At 41.3% G+C, this 26,966-nt stretch overlaps 1 protein-coding gene across 6 annotated transcripts in view; it reads left to right on the top strand.

Moving 5' to 3' along the window:
* Nucleotides 1-26,966, top strand: part of CEP290 (centrosomal protein 290) — a 164,983-nt gene that overhangs the window by 90,531 nt on the left and 47,486 nt on the right. For 5 of the 6 annotated variants that reach the window (XR_013624171.1, XM_078782227.1, XM_078782229.1 and 2 more), the window contains exons 30-37: nt 1,318-1,773; nt 6,110-6,274; nt 10,841-10,948; nt 15,842-15,976; nt 16,125-16,382; nt 16,711-16,818; nt 21,326-21,513; nt 21,762-21,978. Coding sequence is in view for 5 of the 6 variants with exons in the window: in XM_078782227.1 (XP_078638353.1) it covers nt 1,318-1,773; nt 6,110-6,274; nt 10,841-10,948; nt 15,842-15,976; nt 16,125-16,382; nt 16,711-16,818; nt 21,326-21,513; nt 21,762-21,978 (1,635 nt within the window). In the remaining variant the exon portion in view is untranslated. The remainder of the gene's footprint in view (nt 1-1,317; nt 1,774-6,109; nt 6,275-10,840; nt 10,949-15,841; nt 15,977-16,124; nt 16,383-16,710; nt 16,819-21,325; nt 21,514-21,761; nt 21,979-26,966) is intronic. The other variant, XM_078782228.1, reaches the window with a different exon arrangement.

Here is a 26,966-nt window from a genome sequence, read left to right on the forward strand (position 1 = left end):
ACACACAGGACAGTGATGACGAACTCTAAATGGCATATTCTGTAATCGTGTATGTTTGATGCCATTGACTGCCTGTGTATATTTTGTCATTGACTGCCTGTGTAGATGTGAAGTTATACTGACTGCATGTGTATATATGATTTTGCTGACTGCCTGTGTATGTTTGGTGATATGAATTATTGTGACACATTTTGATGTTATTAACTGCCTGTACAAAATGATAACATGTATTTGATTATGCAACTTATCGTGAAAATAAAGACAGTATTTTGCAATTCAAAACCTTTGATTCGTGTCTTACCATTCCCCATAGCACTAATTTGATACTTTCATTGGATTCCTTGTCCCTGAAAATATAGGTTTAGTATATTTTTAAAAGTTTTTAGGGTAATTAGAGGCAGAAATAGAACAAAATATGTATTTTACAGTGGCCATTTTGAAAATCCAAAATGGCCGCCATACAGGTATCTCTCCAAATGTAAACATTGATTTTTAGTTTCCTTATGCTATAACCTTTCCAAAAATGTCTAGTTGTGCTAATCTACCATGATTTTGAACGAAATATAATTTATTGACATAGTGAACCTGACTAATGTCCTCAACCTTTTCTCGGATATGCATTTACCGATCTTGTTCAAACTTTGCACGCAGATAATGAATGATGGTTTACATATACAAGTCATCTTTTTGAGAACAGATCCAAGATGGCCGACTGGCAGCCATTTAGTTACTTAAACGTATCCCCAACCATTTATTGAACATGCATGGTCCGATTTTGTTCGAACTTGGTACAAGCACACCACATGTCGGCATATACGTGCACTTAACTTTATTTTGCGATCTGATCAAATATGGCTGACTGATGGCCATTTTAGTTGTAAAAAACCCCGATATTGAACATGTCCTCAACCATTTCTTGGACATGCATTTACCGATCTTGTTCAATTTAGGCAAGCAGATGATGAATGTTGGGTTACATATGCACGTCATTTTATTTCGAGATCAGATCCACGATAGCTGACCGGTGGCCATTTTGTTATTTAAACGCCTCCCCAACCATTCATTATCAGACATGCATGGACCAATTTTGTTCAAACTTGGCACGAAGACAATAAATGAGAGCATACATATGCAGAAGATTTTGTTTTGTCATCCGAACAAAATGGCCAACTGACAGTCTTTAACTGAGTACAGCAAAATTACTAAAACCATGTTGGGGGCTATGGCATTTTATGTCTTTTTCTTGTTTTTAAATGTTTGTGTTGATCTTCAATAATGATGTACATCTGAAGTTCTTGCCTCTCTTTTTATCTCTAGTCTCAATCAGACGAGCGGGCGCTGATTGGGCGGCTACAGCAGCGTATTGCAGCCCTGCTGGTGGATGAAGCATCTGCTGCTCAATGGCTTGAGAAGTGCACAATGCAGCTGAAGGGCTTGGAAGCACAAAACCTCCGTTTAGAGCAGCGTGTCGATGACCTACATAACCAGTTGCTAGAAGCACGTGTTGAGGGGCGACGGCATGTCGGGGCATTGCGGGCTGCGCTGCAGGCGGAGCGCGACCGCTTTGCGGGTGCGGTTCCCCTGGTGGAGCTGGAGCTCTTGGTTCGAGATCTGCGAGGCCTGCGTGAACAGCGTAACGAGGCTGAAAACAACTTGGAAAAGGCGCGTCGGGAGAAGCATGCTGCGGAAGATTTGCGAGCCCAGGTGGAGCTAAAGAACCATGGGCTGGAGGAGCTGATGGAAAAACTAAAGGATGATCGTAGAAGTATCACGGTGCGATTAGTGCTGAGTGCATTTATGGCTGGTATATTGAAAGTACATGCTCCAAGGTTTTATGCACTGTCGAACATTTATGCATACAGTAAGTCCTCGCTTATCACAAATTTGCATATCACAGTTTAGATTGATCACAATTTCGTTTTTATGACCAAATATTTGATTATCGCAAACGTGTTTTGCTTTATCGCAATGTCGTAGCAAGAAACAAAACTTTCAAACCACGTGCCTGAAACAACAACCAGCCAAGATGTTCATGAACACATTTTAACTCTACTGTGCTTGTACTGGACACTCTATTCCGTCCATGCTTACAGGGTGGAAGGCGCTCAGTGGTAGAGAGGTATATGTTCATTTTGAAACAGCCCAAACCCTCCGTAATGAGTTCCAAGAAACCTACAAGTCCTTCGCCAAACAAACCACATCTCAAGAAACAATGAAAGGCTTGTTAGATTGGAGATGAAATTGAATATAATTAAAAGACATGAGCGTGGTGAATGAACGACACAAATCGACCGTGCATACGAGATCGCTGCACGACTCCATTCGATCATTAAAATTTCAGCAAAAATAAAGGAAATATTGTGAAGTATGATCAGTTTGAGTGCTACGAGACTAAACAAGAGTGAGAGACAGTGTCATGCAGAACATTATTGTGCGCATGGATCAAAGATCAAACTAATCGTCACATGCCATTATCTCTTGCTGTGATCCAAGAAACATTTTAAGGGTTCATGGACGGAGGTGAATGCCTCTGCATTGAACTCTGGAAAAAAGTATGCCTTGAGTCTGTCCACGATTTCACAGGGTTTTGTTACGTGGTCCCCTCGGTGAATACCTGGTCTCGGTGACCCCCGGACCGTGAGAGGAACTTCGCCAGAAAGCGGTATTAAATATGCGCTCTCGCCACGCAATCCATATGAATTTCACCCCAGGAGACAACTGACGTTCAAGGATATATTTCAATGGGAATGACCATACAATTGCAATGACACAACCACGGAGATTTTCCCCGAGCAATCAACCATATACAACCGTCAACAATTCCCAATTCACAAGCACTTTCCTATGAGTAAGATGGCCATCTTATATACGTGTGTCCCGGTGAGTACTCACGACACCCTTTTGGTCTCGGTCTCGCATAATGTCTCTGGGCCCCTCCTGACCAAGATGATGGTCGCCGTCACCGCACTCGGGCGGTAGAACGAACCCCGGGTGGACGTGTTTCCACCGGGCAGGTATCGTACCAGGCACCGTGGCTGCAGCCCCGCGTGGCCACGCGCAGCGGATACGGTAAAGCAAGCCAAACCCCACGCCGCTTGCAAGGCGCGTTAGGCCCCGACGTGCGACCCGCACGCGTCTGTTTGGACGGTCCGCGAACGAGGCCAGACGCGGGGTCGATGCACGGCCCCACGTCAACTTGCCGTCTCCACCGGGCAGATACACGTCCCGGTAATTCCTCTCGCCAGACAGGCTTCGGATCGGAACGCCGCTTTTCCACGCAGCGCAAGGTCGATCCCACCTTTTTGTCGGAGCGGGGCGAGGAAGAATAATAACCGTCCTTTTTTCTCCTCGTGTCTTTTCTTCTTCCGTTTCCGGTCACTTCCGTTTCCGGCCACTGGTTCAGAAGGGCTCCTGACCCTCCAATCACAACCACCCTTAATATACTACACACGGATAAGCAAAGACCTGAATGGTAATCCACATACATTCACATAAATATGTAACAGTTTGCTGATGTTCCGTCGATCACAAGCCAAATTGTTGACCTGACGATGCAGGCTGGTTTTGAGGAGGTTGACAAAGAGGATGTGGAGGACTTATTAGGGTCTCATGCACAAAGGAACGAGCAACGAGGTTCTTATTGAGTTGGAACAGCAGCGGACTGAAGAAGAAGTAGATGCTGTGATGCCTTGATTCAATCAGCTTACCATGAAAAACCTCAGCTAAATTCGTGCCACGTTTAAGCAGGCCATAGTACAGTAATCCCTCGCTATATCGCGCTTCACTTTTCGCGGCTTCGGTACATCGCGGGTTTTTCTCGCTCGTATATGTAAAATTATATATCGGATTTTTCATTATATCGCGGGATTCTGCGGCCTATAGGTATTTTTATTTTTTTAGATTTTAATTATTTTTGTGGTAAAATAAGCATTTTCTAGCCTAAAAAATTAATAATAATATAAATAAAAATATAACACATTAATTAAAACCTATATTAAAAGAATATTACAGTAAATCGAAATAAAATACGCATTATAAATGAGTAGACAAAGAATCGCGCATTTTGAAAGTCCCGTATTCTGGGGGTAATTAACTTGTCCATGATTCTGGGGGTAATTAACCCATCCGTAAGGAGGGTTCTTGGACGGTTCTTCGCTACTTTAAGTAATTTGCAAGGTTGATGCCAAACTGTGTCCTGCAGTTTAATGATCAATTTGGTTTTAAGAGTCATCATACTTTGGGTAACCTCTAATTTACAATAACTTATGTTTACAACTTAGAGACACATGATCATGATGACGATTTCGATGATGTTGTCTAAAGCTGCAATTAAATTAAGTCGCTGAGTAACATGAATGACCGAGGTTGTGGAGGATGGGATTTTTCGGTCATTACTTTTTGATACAGATGAGATATCTGCTTCATCACTGCATCAGGTCAGGAATAACCACCCTCCTCACCTCCTGTCCACCCCCCACTGCTTCCTACAAATTAACCATCAGGAAGCTGCTGCATATGCAAGAGGAAGCTAATGCATTTCTTATTAATTTTCAAAATTAATCATCATCTCTATTTTGAATAGCTCATGAAGACTTCTGTATGCTTAGGCCTCAGGTTTGATTAAAGGCACTTTTGTCAATTATTGCCTTTTGCTTTCAAAAACACAATTTGCATCAATGTAAATACTTTGTTGTACTGTACTTGTGTAGTTCCATGATCATATGTGTATGTTTGTTTGTTAATTAATTGCAATTATAAAAGAACTTGCATCAATGTACTGTACAGCTATATATACACGTACAAATATTTTTCTAATAAGTAAGGACTAAGGATGGGTCTCAAAAGTGTGTTTAAGAGTGTAGAAAGGGTTCATAAGAGCGTGGGAAAGGTTTATAAGAGTATGGGGAGGGTTTTTAAAGGCTTAAAATATATAAAAATAATAAAATTAATATATGGTTTCTACTTCGCGGATTTTCACCTATCGCGGGGGGTTCTGGAACGTAACCCCCGCGATAAACGAGGGATGACTGTATTTGCTATTGAGCAGGATCCAAATGTTGAAAGGAGCATTGATTTTAGCCGTGCTGTTAATGACGCCCTTCGTTGCTTCAAGGAACTTTTTGCAGCAAAAACAAAGCCATCCAGCCCACTCTCCATGCATTTTTCAGGCTGAAAGAAGCATCACCAAAACATCCCCCAGCCTGGATGCTCCTTTCACCAGCTGCACCATTTCCACTAATGAAGACAGTGACAGCAAGGTGTCAAAAATGAAGAGGCAGACTATTCTGCCCTTCCACAAGTGTGACTTTCCTACCGCAATCAACTTCGTTTCTCCAGCCTTGGTTAAAGAGAGTGTTACCACTACTCAGAGAGTGCAAACTTTGTTTGGTGTCTATTGTTTATCGTATTAAATGTTTTGTATGTATTTAATGTTTGGTATCCATTTATTGGTGTGTATGTCCAAAATAACCACTCCAGGTATCCCCAAAATTTCGGGGTCAAAAATGCACACCCTCCCATTAATACATGGGTTTCTATGGGAAAACATGTTTCATTCAACACAGTTGTACTTGTCAAAGGTTTTGCGGGAATGCAACCCTTGCGATAAGCGAGGACTTGCTGTATAAGAATGTAAAACTCCAAAAGTCAATAATGATCAGGGAGATGCTTCGTTAGTGGGGACATTACACTGGCATCTTCAAGGTTACAAGTTCAAATCCAGCTGGAGGCAGCAGTATTAGGGTTTTGAACTTTTAGCGTCAGGAGGAACTGCCACACCACTATTCGATTGCTGGTAAAAACTCATCAACAACCTTTAAGGGGCAGGGTTGGGGGTGTAAATCAACCTGCCCTACATGGTCTAGTCTACAGGTAATGAAAGTCCACACCCTGGTTGAATCTTATTCCATTCCCTTGTTACCAGAGGTCATTCTGAACAACATGGAATTGACCCTTGTTCTATACCAACAACATAGAAAATGATATAGGAATGAGGTTTTGAAAGATGTTTCTCTTCAAGGCGCAAGCATGGCCTTTGAGCTTTCAAACACCCTGTAAGTTGAAAATTCTTATTCCCGTTGCAAACGGTGTGTTATTTTGGTCTTACCAGCTGGTGGGGTACCATGGCAAGGTTCATGAAGCCCGGCTACGGGAGCTGCAGCAGCACCGAGAAGCGGTGCGCCATAAGGAGCAAGTAGAACACTTGCGTGCACTCCTCGTCGAACAGGAGGGAGCTGTTGCAGCCTTGGAAAGTGAAATAGTTCACCTCAACAAGGTATTGCCCATAGTATTACATTTTTATTTTTTTGCATGTGCACTTTGTATATTCCACAAATGCCTGTAAATTAAATTGAACATTGTGAAAGTAAATTTGTAGTGTGTGTGTGTGTGTGTGTGTGTGTGTGTGTGTGTGTGTGTGTGTGTGTGTGTGTGTGTGTGTGTGTGTGTGTGTGTGTGTGTGTGTGTGTGTGTGTGTGTGTGCAGGGCCTTCAGAAAGTAGTCACACTTTGAATTTTCACATTTTGTTGTGTTACAACCTGAATTTAAAATGGATTCAATTGAATTTTTTGGCACCGATCTACATGAAATACCCCATAATGACAAAGTGAAAACATGTTTTTAGAAATGTTAAGAAATTTGCTGGTACCTGGTGTTGGCTTAATGGTTAGAGCGGTGGGCTTGGGATCCGTTCAGATATTGAATTAATACCAGGTGGGGTTGACTCAGCCTGTCATCCTTCCGAGGTCGGCGAAATGAGTACCAGGATACTGGGTCCTCTCACAAGGAGGTTGGTGGCAGGATTTGCACTCCGGCCGCCGTAAAAACACCTCAACAGTGGTGTGTGTCGGGATGGTGCTGAGGAATCGTCCAAGGACGCAGCGACGTGCTGATTCACCGTAGGCTCCCATATATATATATATACACTACATGACCAAATGTATGTGGATACCCGAACATCGAACATCTCATTCCAAAATCATGGGCATTAATATGGACTTGGTCCCCCCCCTTTGCTGCTATAACAGCCTCCACTATTCTGGGAAGGCTTTCCACTAGATGTTGAACATTGCTGTGGGGATTTGCTTCCATTCAGCCACAAGAGCATTAGTGAGGTTGGGCACTGATGTTGGGCGATTAGGCCTGGCTCGCAGTCGGCGTTCCAATTCATCCCAAAGGTGTTTGATGGGGTTGAGGTCAAGGCTCTGTGCAGGCCAGTCAAGTTCTTCCACACCGATCTCGACTGCATGGACCTCGCTTTGTGCACGGGGCCATCGTCATGCTGAAACAGGAAAGGGCCTTCCCCAAACTGTTGCCACAAAGTTGGAAGCACACAATCGTCTAGAATGTCATTGTATGCTGTAGCGTTAAGATTTTCTTCACTGGAACTAAGGGCCTAGCTGGGACCATGAAAAACAGCCCCAGACCATTATTCCTCCTCCACCAAACTTTACAGTTGGCACTCTGCATTCGGGCAGGTAGCGTTCTCCTGGCATCCGCCAAACCCAGATTCATCCGTTGGACTGCCAGATGGTGAAGCGTGATTCATCACTCCAGAGAACACGTTTCCACTGCTCCAGAGTCCAATGGCGGGAAGATTTACACCACTACAGCTGACGCTTGGCATTGCGCATGGTGATCTTAGGCTTGTGTGTGGCTGTTTGGCCATGAAAACCCATTTCATGAAGATCCCGATGAACAGTTGTTGTGCTGACGTTGCTTCCAGAGGCAGTTTGGATCTTGGTAGTGAGTCTTGCAACCAAGGGCAGACGATTTTTATGGGCTACACGCTTCAGCACTTGTCAGTCCCGTTCTGTGAGCTTGTGTGGCCTACCACTTTGCAGATGAGCTGTTGTTGCTTCCAGATGCTTCCACTTCACAATAACAGCACTCACAGTTGACCGGGGCAGCTCTAGCAGGGCTAGTCAAGTTCTTCGTCTAGAACACGTAAGCCGTCTAGAACAGAAAAAGTCATCTAGAACAGTGTTTGTCCATCTGTATGTATGTATGTATGTATGTATGTATGTATGTATGTCCTCTCAAACTTATACCAATCAGAGCTGAGGATCTGGTCACATGACAGGGTGATGTGATTACAGCTGATGTGATTACGGCTGTACGGCGGCTGTCTCTCCACACTCCGCCATTTAGATTTATATGCCGTTCATGCCAAACATATCGTCGAACCTGTCATATATCACAATTGCCATGCTCTACCTTTACGTTTTTCATTCAGTGTGAAACGCAAACAAACCGATTGTTAACATGACCATCAAATATCGAAAGCATCGGCGTTGCATCTCTTGCAACAAAACGGTACGTATAGGCCTTGGCCTTTGCGCCTCACCTTCGGACTGTTTCAGACAAATTAAGCCCAAGTTTCTTAATATAGTAGTATATCGTTTCAGTAGTATCATTTTCATAATAGTAATAATAACCAGCGGTAACCTGTGAAAATCACGGGCATAAATAGTGCTTATGTTCATACAAACTAACTTGCCCTTCCTCTTCCTTTCAAAATAATTGTGTCAGTTGGCACCAACATTCATTCTGGCGGATCTCCTGAATATCGCTTTGTATTCAACTGTGGTGATCTTAGGCTAGGGTGCCAGCTAGCCTGGTGTTGGGCTAGCGGCTAGGGTGCCAGCTTAGGATCCTAGGATCCTGGGTTTGAATCCCGGTCGATCGCTGAATTAACGCCAGGGGGGTTGACTCAGCTTGTCATCCTTCCGAGGTCGGCAAATTGAGTACCAGTTCACTGGTAATTCCCTGTTTGTCGTAAAAAGGCGACAAAAAGGGTTGGCGGCAGGAAGGGCACCCGGCCGTAAAACATTGCTTCAAAAAGGGGACAAAAAAAAACAACAACAACCACGGTCCCCGAAAAAGGCCAACCCCCGCTTTGCGGGGAAAAATGGCCTGTAAAGGTGGGGTTTTTTTTGTTTTTTTTTCAACTGCAGTATTGTCTCTTATAGTGTGGTTACTGGTAAGTATCCCCTTTACATTTCTGATCGCATTTATATTTGTATTAAAAGGCATAGTATGCCTCTCGAGTCGCTGCGCTCCGGCACACATCGGGACGTCTTCTTCTTCTCCTCGGTATCAAGTGCAGCATCTTACTGTGCGTAAAACAAAATGGCGTGGGTTATTAAAAACTTTTCACTGATTTTCAGCTTTTATTCCACATTTATAGACATTTGGAGACATAAGTATGCTTATATGGAAGGGTTAGTCATAGATTCAGTATACAAAAAAAAAACCCCAAAAAAAACCATAGTATCACACATATCTTAGGGCGACAGGAACAATAGCTGGAGAGAAGTTCCGATTACAAACTTCAGAAATAAGCGTTTTAATGATATAGATAATATAGTAAATATGACCATAACCATACACTTTAATCCCAATGTCGTGAATACAAAGTCAATGGATTGAAGTGGTGTATGGTTCATGAATCGATGAGAAGCGGTGTACGGTACTAGCAACCGTGGAAGTAAGGAATTTGCCTCGGTTTTTTTGATAGCATGTTATCAACCCAACCTTTGTGGGGTATATAGATTACAGTAGATCTTCCCTCAGTTCTGCAAATAAAAATTACCTCACGGATGTCGGGATTCCTCCAAATTTCTTTGTTTAATGTTATAAGCAGCATTAGCGACTGTTTAAAGAGCTAATCATGTGTGTTTGTAGTTTATAATATTTTACAAGCCCGGCTACGCCGCTGTTAGATTTTCGGTCTTGTTTACCCCTGTGTGTAGGTGCTTGATGGGTGTTGTTAATGTGCAACCTTTGATGATGCGAAGGGCTTTGTTTTGTATGGTCTGCAGGGTGTAGAGATGTTTGATCGGCTGGAGGCCCAAGATAATGATGGTTTATAACTGATCTAATATACTGTTTGTTTGTTAGTGATGTTTCTTTGTGGTGTCCAAAGTCGGTGCCTGTGAGTGCCCCAAGTGTGTTGAGCCTGGGTGTGCATGCTTTGTAATGTTTGTGATGTGATCTGAGAATGACATGGATGTGTTAAAAGTGACGCCGAGTATTTTTCTTTGGTGTGTGTGTGGAATAGGGATGTTGTTCTGTGTGATGTGTGGTGCAGCACTATGATTCTTGGTGTAATTTGTTAGAAGAGTGACTTTTGATTTTGAGGGGCCTTTTTTTAGTCTGTTGATGGTGAGCCAGGTTTATAGGGTACTGCGGAAGGGTTGAAGTTGTGATGTGGCGGTGCTGATGTTGCTATGGGAAGAGGTGATGGTTTTATCGTCCACATATGAGGCTAATCGTATGTTCTAGGGTGGTTGTGGATTGTTGGGCATTAACAAATTAAAGAGTGTGGGGGAGACAACTGAGCCATTTGGAAAGTATCGTGTGCGTGATGACCTACCGTTAAAAATTACCGTTTGCATGATGGGTAGTTGGCTAGCCACCGTCTGGTGTTGTGCATGTTTGTGTTGAGTATTTGGTTTATTTGAAAGAGCTTTGGGAGTGTGTTTGTCGTCACTTTGCTGATGTCTACTGTGGTCAATAGTATGTTTTGATGGTTTTCTAATTGTTGAAGCCTTCTTGAGAAACAACAACAATGGGATTTGCAGCCAAACAAGGTTAGCGAGCATCGGGGTCAGGTGTTGAACGTGATACGACAAAGCGAAACATTGCCTTGAATTGCCTTGTATAATGTAGGAAAGAGTGGGGTTTGATGGATTATAAGGCAAAACTTGTTTAGATAGTACCCCATAATCCCTTGAGCACGAGCTCAATATAAATACGCCAACGGCTTTATGTCCTGAGAATTATTAGCGGCACATCATTATTGGAACCCCTTGTGACTGTGAGACATTGTGAATCGAAGGTGCACGAGGAACGTGAGCTCAGTTGGGAGCAGCGTGAGGTCGAACTTGAGCGTCAGTTGGAGGCCTACGAGAAGCAGCAGCAAGAAGTGCTTGGCACAGCACGTCAGGTTTGCAGAACCTTTACTACTACAGCCACCACCTCAAAGCCTTATTTCCTGCCGTCTGTGGCAAAACTTTCAATCCATTTGTCACGTGAATTTCACTCTGCAAAGCAATTTGTCGTGGCGATTTTCAGTGTCTAAATTAGGGCAGGAGCACTTGAGGGGTAAAAGACTGTTCCCTCACTTGGACAGTATATCATAACTGACAAAAGCTTTCGGATTGTAAACCTGAAATTGTTAATTGAGCTATTCACATTTCACATGTAATATGACGGCTTCAATTGTGAATTTGTTTTTTTTTTAATGAAAAAGTTGATGAAACAACTGATTTAATTTTACTAGTACACCCGCTCATTACGGGAACAGCAAGGGGAGTCATGTTATTATCCTTATTATTATTGCCAATTATTATTGGTTCACGAGTTATCAAGTGACCACTATATTCGTCATGTGTGTGCATCTGTCTGTGTGTGTGTGTCTGTCTGTCCGCAGCATAACTACCCGATGATATCATCCGATCTTGATGAAACTTGGGTGGGAGGTTGATATCATGATCTAGTTGTGTCCTGCCTAGAGTGGGCGTATTGCGCCCATTGTGGACGGAGCCACGCCCAAAAAAGATGTCTTTTTAGGGGGTAATCGAGTTCAAGCTACATCTTCTCCATGGGATTTGGTGGAATCTGACAGGGGTTTCGGTATTTGGTTAGGCCAATGTCATGTGTCTAGCCCCACGGAGCTCGATTTTTCATTTATAATTTTTTTTTTTTCATTTCATTTTTCACCAAATTTTCGGTTTTGTGTAGCTAACTAACCTCAAAACTGATTGTACATTATTTTCTATCTCATTTCAAGGTCAGTAACCTTCGTTTTGACATTTCCGGGCCTGACCTGTCCGGGCCTGTTTCGGTTATAGTCCGTCCTTTGTCATTGAACACCGCTCGCTCGTGAACCACCGTCGTCTCCTGACTTGTTACTATTACTTCTTATGTTAGATTAGGTCATTGAAAGGATCAGGACATGCATGATATTATAACATGTTAGATCAGGTCATTGAAAGGCTCAGAACATGCATGACAGTATAACATGTTAGATCAGGTCATGTATGACATAACATGTTAGATCAGGTAATTGAAGGGATCAGACCATACATTACATTATAACATGTAAGATCAGGTCATTGAAAGGATCAGAACATGCCTTCCGATAGTAAAATTTACTTCCGTGAGGATGTTGGCGCGGGGGAGAGGGGCAACATCACAATTCACAAAACCAATTGAGGAGTTAGTATCCCTAACTTAAGGTTCATCTGTGAAAAAATTTAAAAGAAGCTAATTTCAACTGATTTGGGTAGGTATGGGTATGGACAACTACCAAAAAAAAGTAAGGAGGGATAGGGGTTGGGGAAACCTTTTTATTAGAGGTCAAAGGTCATTGACCTCTGCCTAAATCATATAAAATTGTATTTCAGCAACAAAATATGGTATATAGATGATGTTGGTGTCAAAATGCACAGGATTACGAAAGAAGATGACATAGAATAATGACTGACCCATGGAACCAATTACTGACCTCCGAAAATGAGGTCAAAGGTCAAAAATAGACGTCTTATCACCAAAATATCATATCAAATATCATATTGGTAACAGTAACAGAATTATACCAAGATACAAACAAAATATGAAATGGATTCTTCACCACCAAAATACGAGGTTAATGGTCAAAATAAGCAGGGGGGGGGGGGGGTAAAGTTCATTAGTGTCAAATAGTTTGTGTATGTAAAGTATATGTGAATTTATAATCAACAATTTGCAGAATACTACTCACAACTTAGAACTTACAGTATCTATCGGCAACAACAAATTAATAATACTCAGTCTGTTTCCTCTTCATCGCTACCAATTTCTTCTTCTGCATCTATGCTATCTGTTCCATTGTCGCAATGCCCACAGCACACTCCACATGCAGATACACACGACATGCGAGCTTTCATGCAGCTGCATCTCATTGTTTGACATTGCCTCTCCCCTTCCTTGCAGTTGCAACAAATTACTTTCAGAAGGTTGTCTGGCGCGATACCAACAGATAGCATTTTTGGTCTGAGTTTTCTGTTGGAATCTAACTCCCATCCTCTTCCTTTGGGATCAAGAATAGAGGTGTCAAGATGCTTCCATACCACAACTTGAATATGGACACGAAGGGAATGTTGAGCTGTTGCATCTTCCGTTGGTGGTAGGCGGTCAGGATCGATTTTGCCCTTGGCTGCTTGCTTCTTGAACTTCATGTAGCGAGACTTTTCTAGGGGAGTATCCCCACAGCCATATGTGATCTGCATGGCTTTTAATCCAGCTGTTCGAATTATGGAGTCGGTTGAAGTGGGACTTGTGAATGCAGTAATGACACTGGCAGGAAATCTGCATTTGTAGAGAGCACATTTGGTATGTCCATGAATGCATGAAACAGTGTCGTTTCCAGACCAGCCATACTTGAAGAGGAACTCTTCTTTGTCTCCGATGTGTATGCTAGAGATGTCGTAAAGACCACCAAAATCTGCTTGTAAATAGAAATTAGTACAGTGGATAGGCCTATGATAGCAGAGCAATATCAAAATATCAGTGTCCTGGGCGACAACAACAACTGGGGATTTAACACTTGCGACCAAGTCCATTGCAGACCTAACAATCAGCGTGTCACCATCATCTTTTGCTTGGCGTACAGTGATATTGTGGCTTGCCATCTCTGCAGATATCATCATGATTAAGGCTCCTTTGTTCTTCTCATTTGCCAGGAAAACCTCTCTGTCACATGATATAGTCAATTCCGGTGTGACCCTCATGTCCGGAGAAACCTTCTTCCCAGCCATCCGCCGCATATGTTCATGGTCTTTCGTTGATGATTCCTCCCCGTAGCCATCAAACACTACAGTAGCATCCTTGAATTTGTTGTCAACATATCTGACATATGTATCAACTATAGTCTTGATGGTTGCACCGCTGGACCACTTTACCTGATGAAGTAGCCACCCTCCATCAACAACATGCATCTTGCTGTTTATGTCCACGTCAAGTATTGTAGCTGTTTCCTTGAGCATCTTGCCAAATTCATGCTTTTTGGGTTTTCTCATCATGCGATCCATTGTGAAGAGGGATGTTGGGACCGGGGTTAGCTCAAATTTGAACATGTGTTCGATCCCTTCATCTCTCTCTGCCATGAAAATCAGTCTATTGAAAAGAAGGGTCTTTTCGATGTAGATCCTCTTGTCGCCTACCTTTACTTTCTTCTGAAGTTCAGCCAGATTTTTGCATTTCTTTGCTGTCTTCATGCTCTTAACCGGTGACTCATTATCAAGATCCTTTTGCATTTCATGGCCTATCCTCACTGCATCATCACAGTTGACAATTGACTTGTCGGTAGTTATTACTCCACTAGACAGCGAAGTAATGGTGTTGGGGTCTTTTACCTGAAATGAAAAATGAAATATTATTTTACATAGCTAAGATGATAAGTAAATGTTCCACAAATAGTAACTGAAATGTGGAATGATTTCTGTGCTACTATCAGTAAATGAAACAGATCTATACTAACCTCTATGAAGGGGTTATGAGTTGAAAACCATGCAGAAATCAACTGGACGTACTGGCTGTCTTTCTCTAGACGCTTTGCCCCAAGGTCTGTGTGGGTCCTCTTACTCCGCTTTCCACCAATCATTTCTTCCATCAGGTCCCCCAGAAGCTTGAGATGTGAAAACGTACCAGCCCATACTTTCACAGAGCTCTCGTTGCGCATTCTTCCTCTTGTTAAGCCTCCATTTGACTTGGCTTTCCGCATGAGTGTCTCTTCGATTGTCTGGTCAGAAAATTGTCCAGAAAATTGCTCATCGCTGTAGCGTGTTGTGTGATTCCAATCGCTGAAGCTCTTCCAGCTCTGTAGCTTTCCTGCTTCTGAAAAGTCCTCACTACATATTTCACATATATCCATCCTGGTAATTTTGTTATTTTACAGTATTGTTCCAAAGGCCTCAGGGAACTTTTGGGACATCTCACTGCACTGGGGTAGTCAAGGTACATGTAGGCTAGCTAGGTTTTCTCAGTAATCACTCCTGAAACAAAGACAAAACAAAGACTTCATTCATGCAATATATAGTGTTTTAGTCTAGGGTCAATGACATTTGATCCCAAGAAAGGTAATTTCCCCCTCCCCCTCTGCTCTTGGAATAAATAATAACCCCCATATCCACCACGTAAGTTGAAATTAACCTCTTCGGTTTTTTTTTTGCTCATTTTTATATAATATGGTAATTTTCCTGTTATAAATATGACATTTTAGTGATAAAACAGCTTTTTTGACCTTTGACCTCATTTTCAGAGGTCAGGATTTGGTCCCAAGGGTCAATAATTATCTTATGTCATCTTCTTTCGTAATCCTGTGCATTTTGACACCAAGATCATCTATATACCATATTTTGTTGCTGAAATACAATTTTATATGATTTAGGCAGAGGTCAATGACCTTTGACCTCTAATAAAAAGGTTTCCCCAACCCCTATCCCTCCTTACTTTTTTTTGGAAGTTGTCCATACCCATACCCACCAAAATCAGTTGAAACTAGCTTCTTTTAAATTTTTTCACAGATTGGCTAATATATGGCTAATTTAGGGTTACTAAAATTGTGTATTTTCGTATGATTGTGATGAGAATGATATGATATACAAATTTTATTTTGGTTTTCACAAACTAGTCATGTATATGCATCCAGCAAAGCTCCCATGGTCTCACAGAACCAATGCTATGTGTGAGTCTCTACAAGCCTTGTTGGCACTCCAAGGCAAACGTTTTGTGAATTAGCAGTTCATTGGAATATCTCACTTAGTCTATATATGAGTAATATGGTGTTTTATTGCAGTTTGAGGAAGTGATGGGCAGATTGCCAGATTCTAACCTCCCTTTGGCGCAGCAACTTGAGCAGGTGCTGCAACAGGTGTGGCAGCATGTCCATGCCATTGCGGAGGCACAGACGATCAGCAAGCTTCTGGAGCAGGTATATAATAAATCTAACAGTCTCACAGGAGTGTGTAAACCATATCAGTTTGAGTTTAGCCACATCAGTGTGGCTCGTGTTCAGACTTTGTTATTACCTTTACCTTGCCCAAGTCATAAACCCAGATCCTGCCACATTCTCTGCACAGAGGCTGAAAAACAAGGATGAGGCATTGCGGAAAGCCGAGGCCGGGTTGCTCTCTCGAGACCGTCTTGTAAATGAGCTACGGATGCGATTGCCAGCCTCTGTGGAAAGTTCAACACAGGTCCAGGGTGCTGCGGTAACCGTGCAGGCCAGCCAAGAGGAGCGGGTGGCCGTTCAGGAGCTCACGGTCTTGCGTTCTCGTTTGCAGCACAAGGAGCAACTGCTGGCAAAGTACCAGCATTTGCTGCAGCGTGAGCGTGAGGTACATTTGAGCAGCATAAAGACAGATTGAGTGGGAACCTTTTAATTTACCATGAGAAAATATATGCAGTAATACAACAGGAAAAAGCAAATGCCAAACTCGTTTGTTGTTCAAAAAGGTTTGAGGCAAGACCTTGGAATGTAGTCATTGTACTCACCCAAAGCATTACTTCTGTCTAGAAGTCTCTGTCTAGAAGTCTGTCATATATGTCTGTCAGTCTGTCAAGTCTGTCAAAAGAAGTCTGTCATTACTTCTATCAAAGCATATCTAGATGTCCACAAGTGAGTGCCTGCAGATAAGACAGATTTATGTGGATTGTCTTTGGTAGGATCATGAAGCTGAGCGACAACAGCAGGCCACACACACGGCAGCCCTTCAGCACCAGTTGGACACGCAGGCCGATGCGGCTTTCAGCAGATTCCAGGAAACAGTACAGGTGTTTCTGCATTTTTTTGTGATTTTAGCATCTCTTGCATATACGCACTTGAGTATACCTCATCATCATCATCATCATCATCATCATCATCATCAATATTGATCTTTGTAGGGCCATTGGGCCCATGATGATCATTTTCATGTATATGGTTCACAAGGTACATATATACAGTATTGCACCCATTTTTAAATCGACATTTATGCAGTACATTACTGTGTTTCACCCATTTTTAAATCGACATTTATGCAGTACATTACTGTATTTCGCCTATTTTAAAATCGACATTTATGCAGTACATTACTGTATTTCGCCTATTTTAAAATCGACATTTATGCAGTACATTACTGTGTTTCACCTATTTTAAAATCTACATTTATGCAGTACATTACTGTGTTTCACCTATTTTAAAATCTACATTTATGCAGTACATTACTGTGTTTCGCCTATTTTAAAATCGACATTTATGCAGTACATTACTGTGTTTCGCCTATTTTAAAATCTACATTTATGCAGTACATTACTGTGTTTCGCCTATTTTAAAATCTACATTTATGCAGTACATTACTGTGTTTCGCCTATTTTAAAATCTACATTTATGCAGTACATTACTGTGTTTCACCTATTTTTAAATCTACATTTATGCAGTACATTACTGTGTTTCGCCTATTTTAAAATCTACATTTATGCAGTACATTACTGTGTTTCACCTATTTTAAAATCTACATTTATGCAGTACATTACTGTGTTTCACCTATTTTAAAATCGACATTTATGCAGTACATTACTGTGTTTCGCCTATTTTAAAATCTACATTTATGCAGTACATTACTGTGTTTCGCCTATTTTAAAATCTACATTTATGCAGTACATTACTGTGTTTTGCCTATTTTAAAATCTACATTTATGCAGTACATTACTGTGTTTCACCTATTTTAAAATCTACATTTATGCAGTACATTACTGTATTTCGCCTATTTTAAAATCGACATTTATGCAGTACATTACTGTGTTTCGCCAATTTTAAAATCTACATTTATGCAGTACATTACTGTTTAACCTATTTTAAAATCTACATTTATGCAGTACATTACTGTGTTTCACCTATTTTAAAATCTACATTTATGCAGTACATTACTGTTTCACCTATTTTAAAATCTACATTTATGCAGTACATTACTGTGTTTCACCTATTTTAAAATCGACATTTATGCAGTTCATTACTGTGTTTCGCCTATTTTAAAATCTACATTTATGCAGTACATTACTGTGTTTCACCTATTTTAAAATCTACATTTATGCAGTACATTACTGTGTTTCACCTATTTTAAAATCTACATTTATGCAGTACATTACTGTGTTTCACCTATTTTAAAATCTACATTTATGCAGTACATTACTGTGTTTCACCTATTTTAAAATCTACATTTATGCAGTACAAAACTGTTTCGCCTATTTTAAAATCTACATTTATGCAGTACATTACTGTATTTCGCCTATTTTAAAATCTACATTTATGCAGTACATTACTGCATTTCACCTATTTTAAAATCTACATTTATGCAGTACATTACTGCGTTTCACCTATTTTAAAATCTACATTTATGCAGTACATTACTGTATTTCGCCTATTTTAAAATCTACATTTATGCAGTACATTACTGTGTTTCACCTATTTTAAAATCTACATTTATGCAGTACATTACTGTGTTTCACCTATTTTAAAATCTACATTTATGCAGTACATTACTGTGTTTCGCCTATTTTAAAATCTACATTTATGCAGTACATTACTGTGTTTCACCTATTTTAAAATCTACATTTATGCAGTACATTACTGTGTTTCACCTATTTTAAAATCGACATTTATGCAGTTCATAACTGTGTTTCACCTATTTTAAAATCTACATTTATGCAGTACATTACTGTGTTTCACCTATTTTAAAATCTACATTTATGCAGTACATTACTGTGTTTCACCTATTTTAAAATCTACATTTATGCAGTACATTACTGTGTTTCACCTATTTTAAAATCTACATTTATGCAGTACATTACTGTGTTTCACCTATTTTAAAATCTACATTTATGCAGTACATTACTGTGTTTCACCTATTTTAAAATCGACATTTATGCACTACATTACTGTGTTTCGCCTATTTGAAAATCTACATTTATGCAGTACATTACTGTGTTTCGCATATTTTAAAATCTACATTTATGCACTACATTACTGTTTCACCTATTTTAAAATCTACATTTATGCAGTACATTACTGTTTCACCTATTTTAAAATCTACATTTATGCAGTACATTACTGTATTTCACCTATTTTAAAATCTACATTTATGCAGTACATTACTGTGTTTCGCCTATTTTAAAATGTACATTTATGCAGTACATTACTGTGTTTCGCTTATTTTAAAATCTACATTTATGCAGTACATTACTGTGTTTCGCATATTTTAAAATGTACATTTATGCAGTACATTACTGTGTTTCGCTTATTTTAAAATCTACATTTATGCAGTCCATTGCTGTGTTTCGCCTATTTTAAAATTTTCATTTATGCAGTACATTACTGTATTTCGCCAAATAAAAAAAATTAAAGGGCACACGGAGCTCAGCCAGGGCACACGGAGCGCTGACAGCAGCGATGAGATCGCCTGCACCGTGTCTGCAAATGTCGATCTTTCACAGCCTTGTAAACGCCCCACCCCAGCTGCTCTTCTTTTTGGGCCTCGGTCATCGACCCGATGTCTTTCCGCAACCACACTCGATTCTGCCATTCTCGTTGGTCGGTCCAGTTCCGACACTGCAATCACCTCAACCAATATTTGAAAATACAGGTTGTCTCATATGAAACTAAACCATTTACTTGGTAGAATGCATACCTCTGCCAGGCTGACCAGTTTACTTTTTGTATTGCACTGATAGGGCGGATCTGCATCTGGACCTTAACCAAAATCTAATCGGCTTGTTCTTGTCACCTAACCAACTCTTACAACTAATTTTTGTCATAAACCATCCATAATGTGTTGAGATAGCTTCCTCGCAGACAGAGAGACAGACAAACAGACAGGGGTGAACACATATCCTCCATAATAAAAACTCATGCAAATGTAAAAGGATTTGAATGACAAATCATGAACTGGATTTGGTAATTATCAAGTTACGCTGTAAAGTGATTTGAAGGCTTGTAAGTTAATTGGATGTACCGATCATTTTCTTGGTTCACTCCTTTCATGCGTCGTGGAAAGTGAGAAAGAGCATTTAGGCACGTTTCAATAGAAATGCACCGATTCAGGTTTGCTTCTTCCAACATCTTATGAACTGAATCTACAAACATGTTCGGCTGTAAAGATTCCCACCATGATTATTTTTTGGAGATCTTCCAAAAGCTCCAAGGACTTGTGCAACTGCCTCCTCAGTGTGCGCTCTTTTGCCCACGAGGAAATGGCAATCCAAATTCGATGATGTCACGATGACTTGTGTAAACTGCTTTTTTAAAGTTGGTGCTGATTTTAGAAGCAGAAGCACGTCAGAAAGGTGGAGGTGGATGGGGAGTGGCTGGGTGATAGAGTATTGTCGAGAGATCGGAGCTGCAGATCAGTACCAGTCGGCCTCACCCCAATATAAAAAGGGATTTTAGAGGAAGAAAGAGAGAACAAGCGTGTCCCATTATGCCATCTTCCTGCTCAAACGGTGCTGAACAACCACCACCCATTGGGGTCTCTTCACACCACCCTGCAGTCAAACATCTAATCAACAAGTGGTCAAGATCACATTGTCTCAATGTGGAAAAAAACCAAGCAAGAATAGGAAGGACAAGCGCAATGATGTGCTGAAGTTTAATGTATCAAGTTGTTTTTTTAAATTTGGAATATTTTAGTGAAAGTTATTTAAAATACAAATCTTTAATTTCATTATGGACACATTGTACTTGTTAACTCAACTGGACTACCATCCAGTTGAGTTCATCACATACTGAACCCTCCGGTGTCCGTCGTCTGTCGTCGTCGTCGTCTGTCATCCGTTAACTTTTCGACGTTAACACTCCAGCGTCCACAAATATCAACCGATTCTGATCAAACTTGACATGCAGCATCCTTACCCCAAGGACCAGGTTGGTATTACATTTCAGCCCGATCCGTTGAAAAATGGCGGACTGAGGCGACCATTTTGTTTTTGGTCATGAAAACGACGTTAACACTCTAGCGTCCACAAATATTAACAAATTTTGATCAAACGTAGAATGTTTAACCCTTACCACACAAGGTAGGTTGCTATTGCATTCCAACCCGATCCGTCACAAAATGGCCACCATAGGCCACCATATTGTTTTCAGCTCTGAAACGACGTTCAGTTGAGTTCTGCTTCCCTGGAAGCTCTAGTTATTACAAATCTGCTCAGACCTATCATGGTTGATAGGTCTCTGCGTAAATCAGAAGGGTACTGCTCAAAATGTTGGTACCAATACTGCTTGGCACATGGGTTTCCTGTTGTGCAGAATTTCATGCAGAAGATCCCTGGTCCTTCCACAAGCATTGAGCCTACAAGCCGGCTTTCTGAGCTCCAGACGGCACTCGCAGCACGTGAGGAAACAGCTGTCGGTCTGTCCGAGGAGCTGAAGGTTGCCAGGGCATGCGCCGAACATGAGCTTGAGCAAGCACGGGAGGAAGCAGAGTTGGTCAACAGGTCCTCTTTAAAACGTTATTTTACAACTCACATTTTCATCATTAGGACTTGCAGGTTTTGAGGCTTTGTTTCTCCCCAATGAAGAATGATCTATTGAAATTGCTGCATGTGATTTAAAGCCTTTGTCACTGCATAAATGCATATCTTTATTCATGTAATTAGGTGTCCATCCAGATTAAACTGCCATGTTTGTTTAGTAATACCGATGCTCCAAGTTAACACATATGTTTGGCTCGGGCCTGATGCAGACAGCTTGAGCAGCATCACACAGCGGAGCTAGAGCGACTGGAGAGGCGTGCAAGGACAAGCGAGTCGGAGTTGGCAATAAGGGAGAAAGAGCTGAAGCTCCTACAAGAACAGCAGCAGCAACAGCACGAAGTCCCCATTCAAGAAGAAGCAGCAAGGGTTCACACCTTGGTCGAGCAACTCAAGAAGCAGCTGACCATCAAGGAGAAACAACAGAAGGTATGCATTCATGGAAAGAGCAGGGATTGCTTGTGAGCCAACTTGGAATGAAATTGAAAGGTTTATTTCATTTGTTTAGCCTAATAAACTGACGATTAAATGTGTTTTTTTTTTTTTACGGCATAGCACATCGGGCAGAGCCGTCTAGAACAGTGTTTGTCTGTCCGTATGTATGTATGTATGTATGTATGTATGTCCCCTCAAACGTATACCAATCAGAGCTGAGGATCTAGTCACATGACAGGGTTATGTGATTACGTCTGATGTCATTATGGCGGTATGGCAGCTGTCTCTCCACACTCCGCCATTTTGATTTATATGCCGTTCATGCCAAACATATCGTCGAACCTGTCATATATCACAATTGCCATGCTCTACCTTTATGTTTTTCATTCAGTGTGAAACACAAACAAACCGATTGTTAAAATGACCATCAAATATCGAAAGCATCGGCATTACGTCTCTTGCAACAAAACGGTACGTCTAGGCCCGTGGTTCTTAACCTGGGTTCGACCGAACCCCAGCGGTTCAGTGAGCGAGTCTCAGGGGTTCGGCGGAGGTCCTCCGAAACGCATTGCAATTTTTTTTTTTGTATCAATTTTGAATCCATGTGTAATTACGCTTATTATTAATATTATTATTATTTTGCTATGTATGTTACGAACGAATGGAATTGTTATTTGTAATTGTATTCCCATCCCATTCATGGTTTCTCTGGTCTGTGTTTAAGATAAGTTGATTCACACTGACTGTAGTAAGTTGAATCAATGAGCAACTTGCTAATTATTCTGTTGATGGTGCTTACTTGCTTACTTACTTACTGGATTTTGGACTTTGCAGGTGTTCGGAAATTCCAGTGAATAGCCTCGATTAGCTTGCCGTGTGTCGTGCGTCATTGGTCGCACCTTCCTTTGGAGTTACTGATTAATTGTAAAGTAAGTTGGAAATGTTTGTGGATATGCAGGGCGGGTTCAGAGTTATATTAAAGTCAAAAGTGGATGGTGATTATAAAATATGATTGAATTACTCAGAAAATTAGGTGGAGGTGATATAACTCCTTTGGTTGCAATTCAAACTAACAATTCGCAGTTTTCTATGTAATATTATAATGGGATTTGGAGGTGACATAGAGTTGAGTAGATAATAAATCCCGTCATCGTAACTATAAGTTATGCTTTCTTCGTTAAAATTTCTCAGTTTTCAGAGGGGTACTGATTATATTTAAGCATGTTCCTTTTTAAATTTTTGTCATATAATTATTTGCCCGAACTCAATCAAGATCAGTTTGTTACTTTTTTTCTTTTTTTTTGCAGTGTGTCGAGCGAAAAAAGGAAGTGGTCGGAGGATTACGTGCGGTACGGGTTCACGTGTTTGACGGAACGGGACGGAAGTCAGCGTCCTCAATGCATGCTTTGCAATGTCAAGTTGAGCAACTCCAGCCTAGCACCAGCAAAACTACGGGAACACTTCAAAAAACTGCATGGCGAGGGGCAGTACAAAGACGCAACGCTGGATGAATTCAAATTGAAGAGAGTCTGATTCGATGCAAGTACTACCTTGCCCACTCTCGGCTTCGTTCCAATTGACAAACCGATCCTCACCGCATCGTATGAAGTTGCATACTTCCTGATCCTGATCAGGAATACGTGATCCTGATCGCATCCTGATCAGGTAAGATACCTGATCGCAAAGCAGGGCAAACCGCACACTGTTGGCGAGACACTCATCAAACCGGCCACGTTGAAGATGGCCAACATCATGCTGGGAAAAGCTGCTGAAAACAAGTTGTCTCTCGTTCCACTCTCAAATGACACCATCAGATGCAGAATCGACGACGTCAGCGATGACATCCTCGCCCAGGTAGTTGCAGATTTAGTCGCGAGCCTGACGAAATTCAGCCTTCAACTCGACGAGACCACCAACATCAAACAACAACAGGTATTTTAAAGCCATTTTCCCTGCAAGAGCGGGGGTTAGCCTTGCGGTCCCCATGACAATCTTCTCCATTTTGCCCTATTTTCTGCATCTCTCCTTGTTAACCCCCTTGCCCGCATTTCTTCTTCCACCATCTTTAGCCAAGTCTTTCTCGGTCTTCCCCGTCCTCTACTTCCTTCTACATTCATTTCCATCACTCTTCTCAACCAGTCACTTTCATCCTTCCTCAACACATGACCAAACAATCTCATCGACGAGACAACCGACGTTTCGAATTTGCGCCAGCTCATCTTATTTGTGCGTTTTGTCAAAGGAGACGAGATCAAGGAAGACTTTCTGTTCTGCAAGCCTCTCACAACAACGACGAAGGCAGCTGGCGTGAAGAAGCTTGTGGACGACTTCTTCAGAAGCAATGGCCTCTCGTGGAACATGGTGTCTGCAGTTTGCTCGGACGGAGCTCCAGCCATGCTGGGATGCAACTGCGGTTTTGGAGCGCTGGTGAAGGCCGATGCACCACACATCATCGTCACGCACTGCGTCCTGCACAGACACGCACTGGCATAAAAAACCCTGCCTCCAAAACTGGCCAATGTTCTGAAAATCGTCGTTGAAACTGTGAATTACGTGCGAAGCCGTGCTCTGAATCATCGCATCTTCAAAGAGCTGTGCAATGAAATCGGCTCTGAATTCGAAGTCCTTCTCTACCACTCTAACGTTCGATGGTTATCACGAGGGAAGTTAGTGAGCCGTGTTTTTGCCTTGCGTGTAGAATTAGCCCTGTTTTTGCGAGAACACCAGCATTGCCATGCAACGCACTTCCAAGAGTCAGAGTTCATCCTGCCTTAGCGTACTTGGCTGACATCTTCGATGCACTCAATCATCTCAATTGCCAGATGCAGGGCGGTGGAGTGAAAGTCATCGAATCTGAAGAAAGGCTGAGCGCTTTCTGATAGAAGTTACCGTTGTGGAGTCGGCGAACAGAGAACGACAACTTCGTAAACTTTTCGCGACTGGATGAGTGCGTGAGCGGGATCGAAGATGAGTCTGAAGTTGGAGGCACTGCTGTACCGGGGGAGATGAAGCAAGCGATTGCCATGCACTTGGATGAGCTGGGAAAGTCATTCGACGGCTACTTCCCCGACCAAGAGCAATACCCAGCATGGGTGCGGCAGCCGTTTACTTTAGACGTTGCAACGGCAGATGTCAACGACCAATACCACGACGACCTCATAGAACTTCAGCAGAGCCAGACTCAACAACAACTCTTCGACAACGCTCTCAACGCTTTGGTGCCGCCAAATGGAAGGGTATCCTCACATCGCTAAAATTGCCCTTGAGATCCTCACGCCGTTCGTTACAACGTATCTCTGCGAGCATGCGTTTTCGAAACTGGTGGACATTAAAACAAAGAAAAGGAGCAGGCTTGCATGCGAAAATGATTTAAGGGTGGCCCTTGTCAAAACAAAACCACACATTTCCCAGATCGCCTCCCGAAAAGAAGAACAGAAAACGCATTAAGATGCAATTCTTCTTAATTTTTTGGTCAAATTTGAGGGGTTCCGCGAGTGTTTGGTGGGTTTCGTTGGGGTTCGGCACCTTTAAGAAGGTTAAGAACCACTGGTCTAGGCCTTAGGCGTTATGACTCACCTTTGGATCACTTCGGACAAATTAATCCCAGGTTTCTTAATACAGTAGTGTATCGTTTCAGTAGTATCGTTTTCATAATAATTATAATAATATAGTAAATATAACCATAATACTTTAATCCCAATGTCATGAATGGAAGGTTGATGGATTGAAGCGGTGTATGGTTCATGATCAGTGATGGGCGGTGTTCGGCACTAATATTAATAACGGAGGAAGTAAGGAATTCACCTCGGTTTTTTGATGGTAAAATCATTTTCGAAATAATGGTAATGTAATGTTAATATTATAGTAAATCTAATCATAACACTAATCCCTTCGAAGTGACTGTAAACGTACTGCAGGTTAAAATATATTATGTTCTACATATTAAAGTAGCGGCAGTTTGTGTCCGTTATGTCATTACGTTTATGATGTCATTATGACAGCTGACTCTACCGACCGACATTTTAATTTGCCCCGCTCGCTACGGGAGCTGCAGAAAGGGTCATTCCTCTTTGGGGTATATCGATTACAGTCAATCTATGGTCGTGTCTCAAGAACATTGGGTGTATGTTCATTTACCAAGTTTATTGCAGAGAGATCGCCAGGTGGTTTAAGCATTCGAGCAAGCACTCCATTCCAAACCGTTAAGGAACGGCTGGCTTGGCAAATGCTAGCTAGCTGCTTGGTAAATGAGCCCACCCCCAACCATTGTGGGGTATAGTATATGGATTACAGTAGATCTTCTCTCAGTTCTGTAAGTAAAACTTACCTCACGGATGTCTGGATTCCTCCAAATTTCTTTGTTTAATGTTATAGACAGCATTAGCGACTGTTTAAAAAGCTAATCATGTGTGTTTGTGGTTTATAATATTTTACAAGCCCGGCTACGCCGCTGTTAGACTTTTGGTCTTGTTTTTTTAAAATTAAAATGGCACTGGGACTTATTTTTGTGAATCCTGCCAACTTGTTGTACAAGTTCCTTTTAATAATTTTATAGAGCACTTGGTATGTACATCTTAGCTTGGTATATGTCTTCCTTGGTCTTCTTCAAACGCCACGCTGGACATTTTTTTTAATGCATTGTCTAAGGCCCATAATGGAGCTGTCATATATATATATATATATATATATATATATATATATATATATATATATATATATATATATAGAAATATATATATATATAGAAATATATATATATACAGTCATCCCTCGCTATATCGCGGTTCACTTTTCGCGGCTTCGGTACATCGCGGGTTTTTCTCGCTAGTATATGTAAAATTATATCGCCGATTTTTCGCTATATCGCGGGATTTTGCGGTATAAATGTATTTTTATATACTATTATTTTAAATATTTTTGTGGTAAAATAAGCATTTACTAGCCTAAAAAATTTTAAAACGTAAAAAAATAAGAAAAATACA

This window comes from Myxine glutinosa, chromosome 7 (assembly GCF_964187855.1).
Source record: "Myxine glutinosa chromosome 7, kmMyxGlut1.1, whole genome shotgun sequence".
NCBI lineage: Eukaryota > Metazoa > Chordata > Myxini > Myxiniformes > Myxinidae > Myxine > Myxine glutinosa.